This window comes from Epinephelus fuscoguttatus, linkage group LG18, assembly GCF_011397635.1.
Source record: "Epinephelus fuscoguttatus linkage group LG18, E.fuscoguttatus.final_Chr_v1".
Taxonomy (NCBI): domain Eukaryota; kingdom Metazoa; phylum Chordata; class Actinopteri; order Perciformes; family Serranidae; genus Epinephelus; species Epinephelus fuscoguttatus.
The window spans coordinates 30,560,331-30,578,809 of NC_064769.1; the positions used below are offsets into that span (position 1 = coordinate 30,560,331).

The window sequence follows — 18,479 nt, forward strand, 5'->3', positions numbered from 1 at the left end:
TCACCCTCAACCAGAGCTACAGCCAATACCCTCTGTCTGTCCATATTAGTATCTTGCTACTAATTGCTGTGAAATAGAATAAGAAAATAAACGGCAAATTGATTACACATCAAGGTTAGGGTAAGGAAGTCAGGTGATGGTTGCTTGGCATTTTTTTTACTAGTTGCATTTACTAGTGGCATTCAGTTCAATTCTGTGTGTTGGAGCCTAATGCTACAACACAAAATCAAAGTTCTAATTGTCCTCTGATACATCTGATAATCTGTTGATATCGTTAGTCCTAAGTCATCTTTTGCTTCAGCAGTGTGTATTGGCCTTGGTCAATACGCATGGTAAGCATAAAAAACACAACATGCTTATATTTTCTACTCAGCTGTATGTGTAAATCTTCAATTACATATGCTTATATGTATAATTGATCTGGTCCTACCACATTAGCCACACCAGTTTTGACTGATTTACAACTTGGTCATTAATTTAAAACATAGTGATTTATTTAGATTTATATAAACATTATATGAATCTCTTTGATGCCAATTAGTATCCTGAACCATTTGAGTCCAAGAGTCTCAGCTTTGTAGTTTGACCACGGTGGATGAAATATGCAAGTTAGAATTGTACAGGGTTTATCCTCAGGCTGAACAATATGGGAAAATACTCTAACTGTGATTTTTGTTTTATTTTTAGAGTACATTACAATTCTGATTCAGTATGCAATTTGTTCCTTGTGTATTATTCACTAAAGACAAGCAGTAAATCATTCCACAGTATGATCAACACATCAGATACAGTCAACATATCATCTGCTGTTTGATGTAGCCCAGGCCATAACATTATGTTGCAATTACATGAATTGATTTTATATATCTTTATTTATCTATTTTAGATGGTGAAAACATTCAGTCAAAGAGTGGAATATTATAACTTGTAACTTCAAGCCTTGTAAATATGTAATATAACCATTGTGACTTAACTTACAAAATATATTAAAAAAGGACAACAAGCACTGCAGAACAGGCCTGGTGTGAACATGAATAAATACAAAAAAATAAATATTAATTTTATTGATTTTCAGTCAGTAGTGTATTGTAACAAATCAGACAGACTGAAGTGCACACTGTAGTCAGGTCAGATTGTTGTCAGAGAAGGTCAGTTTTTTTTTTTTTTTTTTTTAAAAGCTCGCATCAACCCGGCCTGTTATGAAAATCAATTCACCCTTCCCACCCTGTAAACATATGTTTATTAATCAGTGAGTCAGACGCAATCCTCAAACCAGAGCTGTGCTTCTGATAATTACACTAATAACAACCTACTTGCTGTTGACTATAATATATGACATTTGCAGAGAATATCACAAAATAAAACTTGTTTTCTATTTAAAAAGTACAAGCATAGGCAGACAGCAAGTACTCACCCATCTTTTAAGCGGTTATGTCTTAAGTATGATCTTGAACGCACAGCTGATAGGTACAGTGGTTTGTTTAGGCTATATAAAGTTACACAAAGGCATATTTAACGGGTTCAGTGTGGACTGAGAGGCACTTGCTGTTAGGATATGGTGTTAGGCCTACATATTTGCAGAGGGAAGTATTTTTACGAGACATTATGAGTGGAGAGATTTAAATATATTGAATCTGAACAGATTTCCCTGGTCAAAAGCCAAAAAACAGAAAGCCTGAGTGCAGCAATGCTGATGATAAAGCTCTTTGCTGTGTAAAGTCCCAGATACACCAAAGTGACTTCAGAGAGCTAGCAGGGATGAAGGTCCCCTTGCTGCGTCGCCTGACGTTGCTGTGTCTCGGCAAAAAAGTTGCACATGAACACACTGCAAACATTACAGCCAACAGCCAACCAGCACATACGTTCTGTGCCTCTGTGGGAGGAAATGACTCGCCACACCAGGTGGCTGTTGTCTGTAATTGTCAGTCAAAAAGGGAAACCTGAAGACCGTCTTGATGCTAGTTAGCTACTTAGCACATTAAACACAATGTAATGTTGGAAGAACAGAGCTTATTTAACATGTGCCAGTGAACAATAACAAGAACCATCACGAAACGTCTGCTGAAGAGCTCAATGGCTAAAGAAAAGTAATCTTACATGTAACAAGTTTGCTTGGATCTCACTCTCTCTCGACTTTAGCTCTTTGTTTACTTTCCTCACTTCCATGTCTCTCCTCGTGCACTGAGCTGAATTGCCAACTGCCGATTCTACATGCTGAATCAGCCACAACAAATCTGACGAGGGGTAATAGTACAGGACACATAGCACTGGATAGGGAGACAGACGCTCACTGATGGCCTGACATTGACCAATGGCCGACCGTAGGCTTGGTGTGTCATTGCCTTTAGAGAGACAGAGACAGGGGAAGAGTGCGTGGAAGTTGGATTATTGCATGTTCCTGGAAGTCATTAATAACTTACTCAGAATGCTGCTTTGTGACTTTATGACCTTCCCACCTGAAACCTGTGATATTTTCTAACAGGCCTACCCGAACCGCCTGACCTGCAGGTCAACCCGCAAGACCCCTGGGCTGTGGTTGACCTGCGCATCATTAGGCTATTGAATCTGACTCTACCACTTTACAATGCGTATATAACTTAAAGTCTAGTTGTAAACATTTTGTTAACTATTCCTCTCTGTTTTCGTACTTCATCCACCATAACTCTCTTTGTCTCCCTTGACCACACACCTGCTACAGCAAACAATGTAATATGTAAACATGTAGATTGCACTTTAACCTGGCCTTGGCCATTTTCACACAGTAGTACTAGAGCATTAAAGCTTGCGTGTGGCATTTTACGAGTTGTTTTCCTAACCTCTCTTTATTCACACGACACATGCTGTCATGACATGGCTAGCTGCTTCCGACCTGGAATGGCTTTTGTTTTTTTTTTTTAATAGCAGCTTTTGCAATTTGACAGATGTGTTCTATTAGATTGCGATGTGAGTTTGAATGCGATTGGTCGTCCTAGTTTATCTTTGGATCAGATGTGGAGGAGTACAGCAAGTCCCCACTAATGGATGCTGACACAATCCTCATCTGCGCTGTTCTCTGAACTAAAGTACTGTCATTTGACAGTTCATCAGACTGCCTTTTTGCATCATTCTGTCATCTTTTGAAAACAGCTGCAAGTACAAGAGTGTCTTATGGCTCCGGAGCAATCTGCACAACTGCTGGTTCCTAACCCTTCACACGGTGACTTTTAAGGACACTGCCTCCCCCAGAGTGGTTTTCTTTCAGTCTTTTCATAGACTTTATGTCTGTCTTAATCTCACTTTCTCCTTTTAGAATACTGTGGTATTTGAATCCTCTCACTCCATTTTTGTGAATGTGCTACCGGACAATGTTGACCTTGCTTCCTCAATTTTCTTTTGTCACTGACCTGTGAGTTACATCCATAGTAGCCTTCAGCAAGGGGCTTCAGAATTTCCATTACTCTCTCACTCTGAACTTTTATCATAGTGCACAGGCACTTTCAGTGTCTTTGACTGTCAGAAGGATGAGGAAAGTAAAACATGAAAAGCCACTCAAATCAAGACATAACATCAAAGGGATGATGATTCAGAGATGCAGCTTCCGAATGGCAATTTATAAAGAGTGGTGCAAAGAAACTTTAAAAGGTATGAAAATAGCCAAAGCTAGCTGGAGCTGAGTTTTAGTTCATGGCTGTGGCTGCGTGTGCTGTGAAATTGGATCGTCTCTTTCATCCTAAAAAGCCAATAGACCAGTGCACAGCATATGATGTAACAGCCTGTTGTGAAGGAGAAGGAGAAGAAATAATTACACGCACAACCTCTTGCTAGGTGTGTCACTCTGATAATGGCCATGTGAAAAAGCCTTTACATTAGTCTTCAGTGTTTCAACGTTTTGATCAAAACAAAGATAGAAGCACCTCTTCGACTAAAGCTATGAGAAGGTATTCATATCGAAGGCCAGTTTTGAAAGGATGGATACAGACTTTTTTGTCCTTTTCTAAAGAAACCTGTCAGTCTGCACAAGGCCTCACACAATACATAGGTACATAAACACATTCACCTCGACTTTACTGCATGAAAGACATCAGATACAGCCACAGTTATACACACATCTATGCGCATGTCAAGGATGAGGCAATAACAACTGATGGAGACCAAAGAAGAAGAAAAAAATAGCCCTCACTGTCATAAATCTGTAGTGCCATCAGAAATAGACAGCACAATTCACCAACCACTTAATCCAAATGTAAAAGATGGATTCCTGTCCTGTATCTATGGGCATGTTACATCACAGATCTTTTATTGAATTACGTACGTAGCCTCTTGACACTTATTGAAATTGAAGGCGCAGTAGTAGCAGCAGCAGCCACCCTCCCCCATCTCTCTTACACACACTGAGTTCCGACATTACTTAATAATTTCTGCTGTTGGTCTGGACAAAAATAGACTCAAGGAGGATGACCCTTTTGGCTAAATTCCCCTCATTAGTTTAGGAATTCATTTAACTGTGGTTTAATATTGGATGGGTTTTAATCTCCTACGAATAAATGGCCAACTAAATGTAGCTGGTGGACCACAAACAGAAGATAAATTCCTTTCGGCTGCTCATGTAAAGGCCCTGGAAACAATTTTTCTCCATCAGCTTTTTACTAAAAGTGAAGGGGTCCTACATAGACACACTATTTTGCTGCCAGAGAGACAGCACCATCAGTCAGCCTTCTATAGCCTGTATAGAAGAAGTGGAGATGGCAACTGTGGTGTCACCTATGGTTTGTGGACTTCTGTTTGAAGCCTCTGGTTTGGTATGGTGACAGGTGGTTCTGACTGAGAACCCGAGGACACTGCTGTGGTAGCAACGTGTCAATCACAAGGTAGCTATGGTTGAAAGCGTACCTTGCTTTATCGTCTTCTTTCACTCCAGAAAAAACAAAACAAAAACCTTTGCCTCCACCAAACAATACCAAATGTGATTTATTTTCCTCAATCAAACCTCACTGTAAAATATAACATATTCTCTGAGAGCATTGCATAGCCTAATAAAAAAATAAAGAGAAGTAGACACATATAGGCATAGTCATATGGAAACCCACTGAATATGACTTAATAAAGCTTCACTTAGCCTGCAGTGTCACTGTTTCACTCTTCTTCCAGACCCCAAGATGGCAGCCTTGTCAGCCTTATCACAAAATGACGATCAACAACATAAAATAACTTTTTGATTAACTGAAAAGGCAAATTTGAGCTTGAAATTTAACAGTATATTAACTTTTAACAGTTTAAAGTATACCTAAATATAGAAATATAAATAAATACAAAACAAATTCACCAAATAAATAAAACCTAACCCAACTACAATAATTGAACACTAAATAACAGGTTCAGCATTAATAACAGCAAAATAGATTTTGAGTTGGGATCAATCAAAGGATCAGCCAGGCATTTCTCCATTGTCTTTTTAGGAGTGGCTGAGATTGCCAATGGAATGAGAATTGTTAGTTCACCTTAGCAGTCCACCTTGAGGCTGATCAGGTTCCACTGGAAGGCTAAAAGCCAATTCACAGTTTCCACATCCACGTGTCTACAAGAGTCCACTTTGGCTAGTGTGACATAAAACTGATCATCCACCTTTGTCCACATGGACCCCTATGTGGACCTCTGCATGCAGTCCGTTTTTGTGACTGTGCAGACTGTATGCATAGCAAGTGTGCATTTCCCACTCAAGTCCAGTCCAAAGCACTGCTTTCAAGCCAGCCTCAGTCAGCCGCCTCACCCTGGTTAAGTTACTTTTAAGTTAGGTATTTGACATATAGTCACTCCAGGCCCAGCAGCATAGTTTAGTTTCACTTTTACATGATGTTGGCATTAAGAGGATGATTAGCTCACCTCCCAACACTGCTGCACTGTCAATCGTACTCTGAAGAGACTATGAAGTCTACTATGAAGAGAACCGCAGCTCTCCATGGACGTTCAATGCAGAAAGTATGACTGAGCCTTACCTTTACTTGCCAATTTCAGGGCTAACCTGCTTCACTTAAATCAGCACTTGACAAGCAAGACACGGGAACTTGGCTTGGGTCTTGAGGAGTTGTAGCATTTACTCAGTGACAAATGGCCTCAACTGTACACATATTGCACTGCTAGGTTAATTTTGTACTCTGCAGCCTCACTCACATACGTCAATGTCACACAGACGCGCTCTCTCTCTCTCTCTCGCTCTCTCAGCCTCACACTTGCTACCTACACAATCTAGAATGGAAATGAGGCACAGAAATGTGCGTTGTGATTCAGTCCGCTAGGTACCAGTCATGTAGAAACCAGTGCCATATTGACACTCGGTTTTGGTACCCAACCCGAGAAATGACGAGCTTCAGGAGAGCATATTGACCATGGTTTGTCCTTTGGAGATCTGCACTTTTAGTATTGCTGAACAAAGCTCTGCAAAGCTACATGTACTGTATTTGCCGGCTCATCAACATTTGCTATATTGCTCATCAGAGGAAATGTGAAATATACACAGATAGCTTAATTCATTTCCACAGAGTTTAAATTCAGCAAGATAAAAATCACATCGCATTACTTATCTTCACAATCACTTCAGCTCCCACTTCATGTTTAATCCCTAAATGAGGCCCCATTAGTTTCATTCACAGCACGGCACACACTGGCCTAGAATCCTGGCTCACAGTGTCACTTGGCAAATCAACGCTAATGCGCTGCTTACCTGTTTTCGACTAGTGTAAACAAGCCTCTGGACTAAACCGTGAGTGACAGATGTAATAGTTTCCTCAACACTGCCCAAGCCTGCTGTCATTACAGCAGCTTCTCCTCCACGAGAAGATAGATGGCTCTATCAGATATAGTGTTGCTTGGCTGCCTGTCAAGTTCATTTGCAATCAGATGAAATTCCCCTTTAGTCAGGTACAACGACTTTTGCAAGTGACGTCAAGAACTTTAGCTTCACCCACTTAACAATAAATATCCTGGCACATTCCCACACAGACACATATGTGCATACACAGCCAGACAGATAGCATGCTCTGCCAGGAACACCATACTTGATAAAGAGAGACAGAAAAACACATTGAAACAGAATGTTAATTTAATAACTGCAGAGCTGTCTGTGTAACTACTGCTGAATGTAAGACTGTACTGCTAATTGCATTATACTCCAACTTCATGCTGTGAAAGCTTAATGATGATTTTTTTTTTTTTTACTATGAAGTCTCAGAATGAATATACATGGAAACCTATTTACCAACTGAAATATGCACATACTTCAAGCACATCTTCAAAATTCAGCACGTGGTCAAAATTCTCATTTCCAAGCCCATCCTTTTCATGCATAGCAATCTCATATGCAGTGAAACCAAACAGTTCATAAATCATTGAGGTGAGTGAGAGAAGTGGTAACAAAAAAGAAGGAGAAAAAAGAAAGTGACGGAACTCATTATAAAAGATGGATGGATGAATGGGGAGATAAATCCAGGAGCCAAGAACAGGACAAACGTGATATATTGGGGAACACACAGCTCATATCCAGCCTTCGCGTTTGTGTGTGTGTGAATGCAGTGGTGGATGTCTTTTGATGCCACACACCTCTTGGACCCCAGAGAGTATTAATTTCTTTGTTCATTCATCCATCCACCCATTCATTGACTCAAAAGCAAGTGACTTGAGAAGGAATTAGGAATGTCAGAAACAAACATCTGATATGAGAGGTTATGGATACCATGAACTCGGGCTGGGTATCTGTACTCAAGACCTTAACAGGTACCTTAACAGGTTTCAAGTACCATATTCAGTACTTGGTACTTGTTACCCTGCAAAAAAAACAACAAAAACAAACAAACAAAATAAAAAAACAACAGTACCAAGTAATATCAAAATGTCCCCAGTCAAATGATACCTTCACCAGAGATTACAATAGCTGGGTTATGCTGGCTTTTGGGCAATAATATGTGTAGTTGTCTGTCAAAGGAAAATACTAGCAGCCGAAATGTGCAGTGGAAAATATGCCGACTTAAAATGTAGATGAAGTAAGTGCATATTAAATAGTATAGTATAGTTGCCAAGACAACTTAAATATAAACTTATATTAAGCAGACCTGATTTTCAGATGTTAATTACTGGCGGATCTGTTTATCCACGGAAAGCTGTACAGAGTGTGTCTGTGCCTCTTTGGAGCATACGCCACATCCATGGCGGTCACGGTCTTCCTCAGCGTGCTTCGTGTACTTAAGTAATGACATCACAGATCACATTTTCCAGGAAGACCTCCAACACATTGCAGGTGTCCACGTAGAACAGACCAGATATATGCTTCACTTCACCACAACAAGCTAGACAGTAGCTAGTCCGCGTGGTGGTTCACACCAGACAGAGAAGCACCGGGAAGCAAACTTACTTTCCGTGGAGTGTTGCCTGCTTTCTTTTGCCGTCCATGTTGAGTGATGGGGCTGTGCATATTAAATGCTACGCGGCTGGCTCTGCAGCAATAGTTTAAGAATCGGGTCCATTTTTTCCGCGAGCCGTGAATGAATGTGGCAGGAAAAGACACTGTAGTGTATTATGAATGATATAAAGGCCATATTAGATGTGATATAAATGTTCTGATTATGATAAACGATAAAATATGAATACCATGCTTCCACATATTTGTCAGTTGTGTCTAAACAGAGAGCAAGAGAGATTAGTAAACACACACAGACAGAGACACAGCTCTACATGTGATTAGAGCACAGCAGAAATGCAGAATCACTTGCTGACCAGAGCAGAGAAATGAGCTTCTGGTGTGAACGGCCAGGTGACTGCTGATAGGCAGCGGTGCGACTATTGACAAACTGGGGTGAACAGAGTCTTTTTCCTCCTTTGACTCTGGCAATTAACCTGTGATTAGTCACTCTTTTTCAAAAGGTCACCTCTTTAATTTGTTTTTTGTTTTTTTGGGTTTATTTAATATGATGTTTTTTTTTATTGCTATTTAAATGTAGGCTATTATATAGCTATTTAAAACAAATGGCCGGCAGTTGTTCTATATGGCCGAACTTCTTGAACATTAATAGCCGTACTGGAATCTACCATAAACCCTATCTGGTCCCTATCTGGATCAGCAAACTGTCTTGTGCTGCCATCTCCGGGGCCACTCTCCTCCCGGTGAATGGTTAGTTCAACGTATGCCTCGTTAGCGCGAGCTAACACAGCAGCAGCGGCTAACAACTAACATCAAGCCTTTAAACAGTCCCAACAAAGTCGCACTAAGCCAACTCAACTCCGTCCTTAAAGCTGTTAGTAACCGTTAGGTAACATTTGCCAAGTGATTATCATAGTTAGTCCTGTCACTGTGTGTGTATGGCCAACCAGACTCCTACAGCTGTCCTTTGTGTGGAGCTCACACTCCCACAGCAGTGTTCAAAACTATGGCTGCACTACATGCTACTCCATTGACATTATGGGTAGCAAATGAAGTCCTCTGTCAGTATTGTGGTTCTGGTATTGTAATTATTAAAATGATACCCAGCCCTACCAAGGACAATGCTTTATACTTGAACTGTCTCAGGGAGGAATCATAGAGTCACAGTTCTCTCCTTCACTCCTCCACTAACTGGGAAGCTGCTCGAGTATACCCACTTCCGGAAAATTAAAACGAAACAGATGACTTCAAGCAGCAATCTTCCCTTTAATTTATCCCTGACTCCTTTTGGGAGAGGTGACGTCTCAATCACTGGCCTGACTTTGGCTTTTGAAAGTCCCTGTCAATCTCCCCACACTGATTTAAGGCCAAAGCATGGCACCGTGGCATCCGAGCCAGAGCAATCCATGCTGCATAATTCAACACTGCTCCCAAACCTGTCTCATTAAGGATCCTGGCCATGGTCCATGGCTCTGAGTATGAGGCTTTGAGTGACAGATCTGTTGCCAGCTTAGTACAAACAGGCACAGACCCAGTGTAAGCCCCAGCTTCAGCTTCAGCTTCGGCCCCTTCCAAACCTGGCAAAAACTAGCCCCGGCTCCAGTCTTAGTATGTGTCCCACACGTGACAAGCAGCAGCCAGACTGCGAAAATTAAATCAACTCCAAGTCACCACTATAAGCCCTGCAGTTGATAGTAAGTTGGGATGCAGGATTTCTTTTTTTTCTGACCAGGAAAAAGTGGATTTTCCTCAGGGGTTGCATGTTTTCTCAAACTCGCTGGCACAACATGATGTCAGTGCACATGGCTTGCCACACAGTCGAACTGAACACATTGTATTTGCAGTAATGTGTGCTGTTAATTAATGACAAAAGACTCTGAAGTTTGATTTTCAACATGGCATGTTATTAAATGCTACGTTAGTCGGGTCAATTAAAACTTTACGCTTCTTGTCAACAGCAACAATTTACTGCAGGGGTCCGTATGTTTCCCTCCTTGGTTGCTCTATTGCAAAGAAGTCGGTAATGACGTGTTTGTCACTTCCAGCTTCCCACCGCCGACCGTAACGAATGTCCCATTAGCCCCTAGTTAAAGTTTTGGCCCAAACTCTTGCTCTGGTTCAAAATCCAGCCCAGGCAATTCCTCAGCCCATGGCCCGACCTCAGACTGAATTTACTTCAACCAAAGTGACTGCCACACCCCAGAGCCAAAAAAGATTTACGAAAATCAAAGATTTATCTGCATGGATGCACAGTTTGCCACATTTGACTGACGTAGTGGGAGAGGAGGATATTTGCCTTCTGCATCAGTGAGAATTTCATTTAGCGAGTCGACAGAGGTGGGAGACGCACACTGACCTGCCAAATGAGGGGGGCAGGTGACGATCACAGCTCTGCACAAGAAGGTGTTGGCGATGGTCGTCACCCTGGCCCACTCAGCATCCTGTTGAAACATATAAACAGATATACAGCTTTATTTAATAAGCAAGTTGCACAGATTGTTAGTACATCACATCATCTGTGGTGTGTTGAGGCTATTTATAAGTGTGATTTCCTGACTGATTATGGACACACTTTTTTTCCTCCCAAATATGGTTGCACAATCTGTATTCAGTTGGATTTAATTACTTTACATTTCTTCTCTCCAGTAGCTGACATTATATTTTCATAAGTATTTAACTGCGTAGGAGTATCTAACTGTGCATATTTGAAAGTCTATTTCTTTTTCTGTCAGTGCAACCATTTTATACAGTGGTGGAAAAAAGTTTTCGGACGCCCTTAAAATTTTACACAATCTCAAATATTATCACGAAATATTTGTGGAAAAATCTTTTTTGTGTTTCAAAAGGTGTGGCTGCATTAGACAGATACAAACAAATACAAATAATATTTTTTTGTTTATTGTTTACAAGAAAAACTAACAAAACTAAATTCTTGACAGTTTCAATATGTCAGTTCTCAACATTGTCGGTGTCAAAGTCAACAAATAACAGAGAATGTGTTCAAAACTGAACAAAAAATAAATAAACCATCACATCATCAAATTAATATTTAGTAGTCCTGCCATTGGCACGTAGTAGAGCTCTAATCCTGGCTGGCATGTTCCCCACGAGCCTTTCACACTGTTGAGGGGTAATCTTGTCCCGTTCTTCTTGAATTACTGCTTTTAATTCTTCTAAATTCTTCTAAATTCTGATTTGAAACAGACCTTTTGATAATCCACCACAGATTTTCAATGGGGCTCATGTCCGGGGATTGAGCTGGCCACTCTAAGACCTGGATACTGTGCTCCTGCAGCCAAGTTCTACTGGCCTTGGATGTGTGGCAAGGGGCAGTATCTTGTTGAAACATCCAGTTTTCACCTCGACGGAACAGTGCACGCGCAGAAGGGAGCATGTGGGTTTCGAGAATGGTACAATACTTGGTAGAGTTCAGTGTGCCATCACAGACAGTGAGATGACCAACACCAGCAGTACTCATGCATCCCCAAACCATGATACTGCCTCCACCATGCTTGACAGTAGGTACTGTACATGCTGGAGATAATGCTTCGCCTGGCCTTTTGCGTACCCTCACATTAGTAGGAGGAAGATAAAGCTGGAAACTGGACTCATCTGACCACAAAATCTTCTTCCAGTTCCTGGCTGTCCAGTTCTTGTGTGCCTGGGCCCAACGACGCCGGGCTAACCTCTGTCTCTCATTGATCAGGGGCTTCTTGATAGCCCTGTAGGACCTTAAGCCATGATCTAAAAGTCGGCCACGTACAGTGCGGGTGGAACACTGGACACCAGTTTGGTTTGACCACTGCTGCTGAAGCTCCTGTGATGTCATTCGGCGGTTTTGCCTGCACATGCGGATCAGGATGCGGTCATTTCTTGCTGAAGAAACCCTTGGTTTCAGATCTTGGTTTGTCTTCCAAGCTGTTGGTTCGTCTGTATTTCTGCAGAGTGTATCCAACTGCTGAAGGACTGCATCTGCACTTCCTGGCTATCTGGCGGCAGCTGTTCCCTTCTTGGCTGAGAATCTTTATCTTCAGGCATGTTTCCTGCGTTAGGTTCCTTGTTTTAGCCATTTTTGTGTCTGAAGAACTTTCAAATGTGCTGGCTTTATGTAGACACGAAGCTTGGCAACAAAAATTGTGTCTTTTAATAAAAAGAACGACCTTCATCACTGGTACCAAAATGACCCAATACTCAAAATTTCTTATGTATTTTTATGGAACCAATCAATTTTAAGTTTTTAATGGCTTTTTTAGGATTTATTTAGTATTTTGGCTGTGACTGTACTAAAAGAAATTGCACTTGAAGACCTAAGAGTGATTCTTAATGCAATATTTCACAAATGCATGGGGTGTCCGAAAACTTTTTTCCACCACTGTATGTCTATACATGAACCTTGAGCCTGTGAGAAAACTGATTTACAACGAAGGTGTTGTAAATGTTGAGTAAATGTATCTAGACGCGCTACTTTTTAATTAATTATGTATTTAACAGTGAAGGAAAATAATTTTCAGAGCAGAAATTTATTCAAGAGGCTGAGTTTTATAAATGAAACTGATGAATTTCATTACTATAGATTGTGTTTTGTATTTTCACGGATGCTAAGCTTAGACAAGGAAATATTGTTGTAATTTATGCAAATTATGCGGTAAAATAAACTCTAAAAGGTGGTTAAATGACATTGTGATGGTAAGATGTTCTACTGTATGGTTTCTTAAAAGCTGCGGAGCTTCTGTATGCAAGCTCTCTTGGTCTCACATGCACTAAACTTAAGCCTCTGGTGATAATTAAAACTCGCCCACCACAGAACGTCACTGTACAACATAGAAAGCTCTTATCCTCTGAGACGGGAAAAACAGCTAGATATTTTTGGATGCTGAAAATTAGGCAGTAAATGTATTGTATTTTTAGCTCTCTTGACTGGCTCCCTTGTAACCTTAGGATTATTTTAAAAAATACTTTTATTCACAAAGATTAAAACAGTGAAGCCTCTCTGTAATCAGGAGTTCATCATCCAGTGTCACTATAACAACCCTTCAAATTGAAAGGTCTCCTAGCTCATCGAATTTTGACAAGCTTTCCTCAAAGTCTCAAGGAGGCCAAGATGCTGATTTTATATGTTGTGATTTGTATGTGCATGGCACTGTTGCCTCGCAGCAAGGAGGTCCTGGGTGTGAAGCCTACCGGGACGGCTGTGTGAAGTTTGCATGTGCTTCCCGAGCCTCTGTGGGTTTCCTCTGGATGCTCTGAACTGGAAACTCTAAATTGCCTGTAGCTGTGAATGTGATGTGTGTGTGTGTTTGTCTGTCAATAGGTGTTAGGCGTGTGATAGACTGGCAAAATGTCAAGGGTGTGTCCTTCCTTTCACCCAATGCTGGGATAGGTGATAGCTTTCTGTACATGATACTTTTCTTTTTTTATCCTTTTTTAATTAGTGTACTTGGGAGTAGGACTGCAATTAATTATTATTTTTAGCATAAATAATGTTATTATTTTTCCATGATGTTGATTAATCAATTAAATTATTTAGTGCATTGGGCTGCAACTAACAGTTATTTTCATCACTGGTTAATTTCTAGGTAAATTGTTTAATATTTTGCTCTATAAAACAAGCATACATGTGAAAAATCCATATCACAATTTCCCAGAACACAATGTACCCTCTTGAAATAGCTTGTTTTGTCTGCCTTCTTTTGAATATAATGTAACTATGTAGAGATGGCACTCGGGCTGTGGTGTCCAAAGCTAAAAAAAAAACTTTTTTAAAAACAGAAATTATGACCAAGTTACTCAGGATAATCCACAGACCTTGATGTAAGTTTCATGTAGGAACAATTTTCCTGTTAACTGCACCCACCAACGGTATCACTGCACAGAAGGAAGTGTGCATCTACTCATGAATGAGAGGCTCTTGCTTGTGACAGCCCCAGATGTAAACATTAATGCCGTCCTCCTCAGCTGAGCTATAATATTAGCTAGCTCAGCTGTGCTAGGTGAGCTAGCATTAGATGCACGCTTCCTCCTGTGTGGTGATTTGACTCATGGGTGAAGCTTGTTTGAAAGAAACCTCTTCCAACATGAAACTGTTCACAACAAGGTCTGTGGATTATCTTGAATAACTGGATCATGATGAGTTGGCGCTTTGAGCACCACAAGCTGAGTGCCATGTAGTTCCATTGTATTCAAGAGAAGGTAGACAACTCTACGGTCAATATCTCCAACACTCGGCATCTCACACCAAAACAAACTAGACTGATTGATAGCAATGCAGGTACCAGGAAAAATACAGTCCCTTAAACTATACTGTCCTTTTATCTCCTTCAACTGTATTCAAAACTAAGAAAACCGTAAGTGCTAATATCGTAGGCAACTGGACTTGCTTGCATTTCCTGAAGACGTTTCGCCTCTCATCCAAGAAGCTTCTTCAATTTTAAATGTCTGGTACGAAGTTGCAGGCTATAAACCCTGTGTGAGTGGAACCCTTGCAGAGTCGTAGGGGTCACTTGAGCTCTTAGTTTCAGAGTTGTCAAGGTCACAATGTGAGTCGTTGACCCACCTAGCCACCATGTGAGTCGTTAGGGTCATGTGGGACCAGGGGTGAATGGGTGTGAAGTTGTCTGGGGAGGGATCCCAAGACTATTGTAGGTGAGGGATAAGTAGTGTCATAAGCCACCCCCTCTGTTTAACGATAGTCGATCCAGCTTGACGTAGATGGCTTCTTTTACTCCTCTTTCAAACCATCTTTCCTCCCTGGCCAAGATGTGCACATTGCTGTTCTCAAAGGAGTGTCCCTTCTCCTGTAGATGTAAGTGGACAGCCGAGTCTTGACCCGAGGTGCTGGCTCTCCTGTGCTGTGCCACGCGCTTGTGGAGTCATTGTTTTGTCTTCCCACTGTATAAATCTGTGCATTCCTGGTTGCACTGAACTGCATATACTACATTACTCTGCTTATGTCTGGGTGTTTTGTCCTTGGTGTGGACAATTACATACAACAGTTCTGTCATTTAGAACTGAAAAAGCTCCTTGGATGAGAGGCGAAACATCTTCAAGCAATGCAAGCAAGTCCAGTTGCCTACAATATTAGCACTTACGATTACCATGACCTGGATGACTGAGAATCTTCACTGACAAAACTAAGAAAATCACCAATCACATTTGAAGGGCAAGAACCTGTGATTTTTGATTGATAGATAGATAGATAGATTCAAATTTCAAATTTTTGTGGCACTTTCGCTCCCAAAATTGTTTTAACAGTTAATTGATCAGTTGTTAAGCTAGTCAAAGATTCATTTTCTGTTGACTGACAAATTGATAAATCGATTAAGGGACAGAAAATATTTTCCTTACAATCTTAAGTTTAATTATTTTATCCCGCCAAATGTCCAGAACCTAAATATGTTCAATTTACTGTGACGTAAACCAGAAAAGCACCAAATACACACTTTTTAGAGGCTATGACCAGTTAATTATTGGAGTTTTTGCTTGATGAATGACATAAATGACAAAGTGATGATTAAAATTGTTGTTGATCTACTAAAACAGTTCAGCTCTACTTTGGAACTTCTTAGCAAATGCAGAGTTTAATAACATTCTCCAAACTGAGAGACTTTGGTATTTAATTTAGTTTTCTAAATACCAATCCACTAATCATATTTTAGATTTTTTCATACTGTAATCACAATTCAGTTTTCTATCCGCTAACAATCAATGAATACATAAACAGTAGAATTTAACGGTATATTTGGGTAAAGCCCTACACTTAAGGGTTCATAGAGCCCTCTTGGTCTCTCAGCTGTGGATAAGGAAGACAGTCAGGCGGAACAGACAGTGCCTTCACAGGAGACGGCCTGTTTCCCCACTGAGGAAGCTGTTATCTCTGTGTCGCGCCTCATCAATCCCTGAGTGAGCTGTTACTGTACTCTACCTGCCATATGGCCGTCACAGCAGAACCCAGCCGGACATTCTTCCACCCAACACGTTCTGCCAGACACTGTGAAAGCTGTTGGGTGCCTCCCTGTGGAGAGACAGATACTACATTTACAATCTATTGATACCCTGGATGGGCACAGTGCTTGGAGTCAAAGGGTTTCTTCACCCAAATCACTAAACCCAAAACCTCCTGGTGGTGTCCAACCAGCCATCCAGATATTTCAATTATATAAGCCAATATTTTTATATATCTGCCTCCAAGACGCCTGCTGACACCTCAGTGCAATGAATAAAAATAAATACATTACAAATTAACATTAAAAAAAAAATCATCAGCAATGTGTTCTTCTGGAAACAGTGTCCGAGCTATTCTTGGAATAACCAGGAAATTGTGGGAGCTGCTTTAATCCAGTTGCTGAAACTTGTTTGCGGTGTGGCTTTTTCTAAATCATAAGAACCCATTTATAAAAATCATAAAAACAAGACAAAATAAAACTAAAGGAGTACTGACTTTAATCTAAAATTTCAGATACAAATATATTCAAAATCTCCTTAAAGAACAAAACAAGATAACATATTGCAGAGATGAGTTGTACCTCTGTTAGCCTTTAGTCCTTATTATCTACACCTGATAAGATTCCACATATTTGATGCTGCTTTTACTGCATCTGCGGTGTTGTAATGCTCACAGTGTTCAAGTAATACAGGTGAAATGCCACGGTAAGAAAATTGCTGCAGATGAAAAAAAAAAAAAAGTGGAGAAAATGTGCTAATGCACATAATACAAGTCTGGAACTAGAAAAGCTTTGTTGCCATTTTCTATTTTTCTTTTCTTGGCCTTCAGCCCTTTTTGCAGTCCACCACTCTGAGGAGAAAGAATGTTCAGAAGCAATAGCTCAAAAATAGGCCGGTATGGAACCATAACTTTCATGCTGAGGGAACTCATAGAAAATAGGAAAATCCAATACGAGACCACAGCTCCAAGTGTTTAAACTGTGCCAATCGATGACGTGTGGAGGACAAAGAAAGGCAATATGTTTGTTGGGACAGGACTTGAACGAGATGTGCAGACTGTGTTGAAGGGCTGGTTGCTAAGTCTTATTAGTGTAAAGAAGAAATCCAATGCAGTCTCCAGTTTTGAAAAAGCACTCAAGTCAACAATATGCAGTCAGGGGAAGGATATGAGCTGCGTACCTTTATCTTGAGCTCTTGAGCAGACCCTGGAGTGCTCTCCAGCAGTGGCAGTAGCCCTCCAGCTGCTGCAGCATACATGAGGAAAAATAGAAAGGACATCTGGGATGGCTCCATGCCAAGGACAGACCTGCTACACAGTCCCATCTCCTCTTTGAGTTCTGGCAGAAAGGAGTGATGAATATATACTGAGCTCTCACACATGCAGTAGTTATGTATCCCCATGCAATGACAGTATTCTGCAAAGCTGCATACCATATAGTGAACTACTGCATGAAGATCTACCACTTTACCATTGACCATTTCCTAAACTTCAGACAGGGTATTGTTAACAAAGAGACAACTGAGAGGATGAGGATACGTTTTAAAACTATCTTGTCAAGTTTAAATGCCTTTTTAGTCTGCAGGTAAATAAATTGGGTGCTGTGATGTATTTGGTTTGGCATAAAAATCTAAGCATGAGTAACAATCTATACTTAGACATTTTTTGTACTGACAGCAAATCACTTTGAACCACACTGAAATATCTCAACGAATATTGGATGGGCTGTCATGAAATTTGGTATAGACTTTAAATATTTCCAGATGCTAATTACTTTGTATCTGTGATCATTTATACTTTAGTTTATGACCAAAGTCCAGAGAAATTAATGATATTCCAGTTAGCCTTAAGCCTAGTTCACATTACATGATTTTCACCTTGATTTTGCGTCGCGGAGACTATCGTAATCTTTTGAGTGTTCATACCTGGCGACGTGTGTTTCTGTCAAAGGGAGTCTCACCAACTGCGTTACGACCTGTGTGTGCACACCACAAGATTTCTCAAAGCCCCAGATAACGCGATGACGTCACCAAACTACGTTTTTTAACTTGGAGACGACACATCGTAAAGGCATGGATATTCTTCTCAGTGTTGAGTCATAGCTGCCTCCAGGGCCTGGGTCCGAACACAACGCGCTTCCCATGATCCTGTGGA

General features: G+C 40.7%; 2 protein-coding genes across 2 annotated transcripts in view; one reads left to right on the top strand and one right to left on the bottom strand.

The window, feature by feature from the left end:
* vsig8a (V-set and immunoglobulin domain containing 8a) overlaps positions 1–18,479 on the top strand; it is a 112,687-nt gene that overhangs the window by 47,280 nt on the left and 46,928 nt on the right. The gene's annotated exons all lie outside the window — the stretch shown is intronic.
* si:ch211-127i16.2 (probable flavin-containing monoamine oxidase A) overlaps positions 1–18,479 on the bottom strand; it is a 69,244-nt gene that overhangs the window by 40,539 nt on the left and 10,226 nt on the right. Inside the window, exons 5-7 of the mRNA XM_049603509.1 lie at positions 17,507–17,664; positions 16,308–16,397; positions 10,743–10,827 (exon numbers count right to left, since the gene is read on the bottom strand). Coding sequence (XP_049459466.1) covers positions 10,743–10,827; positions 16,308–16,397; positions 17,507–17,664 — 333 coding nt within the window. The remainder of the gene's footprint in view (positions 1–10,742; positions 10,828–16,307; positions 16,398–17,506; positions 17,665–18,479) is intronic.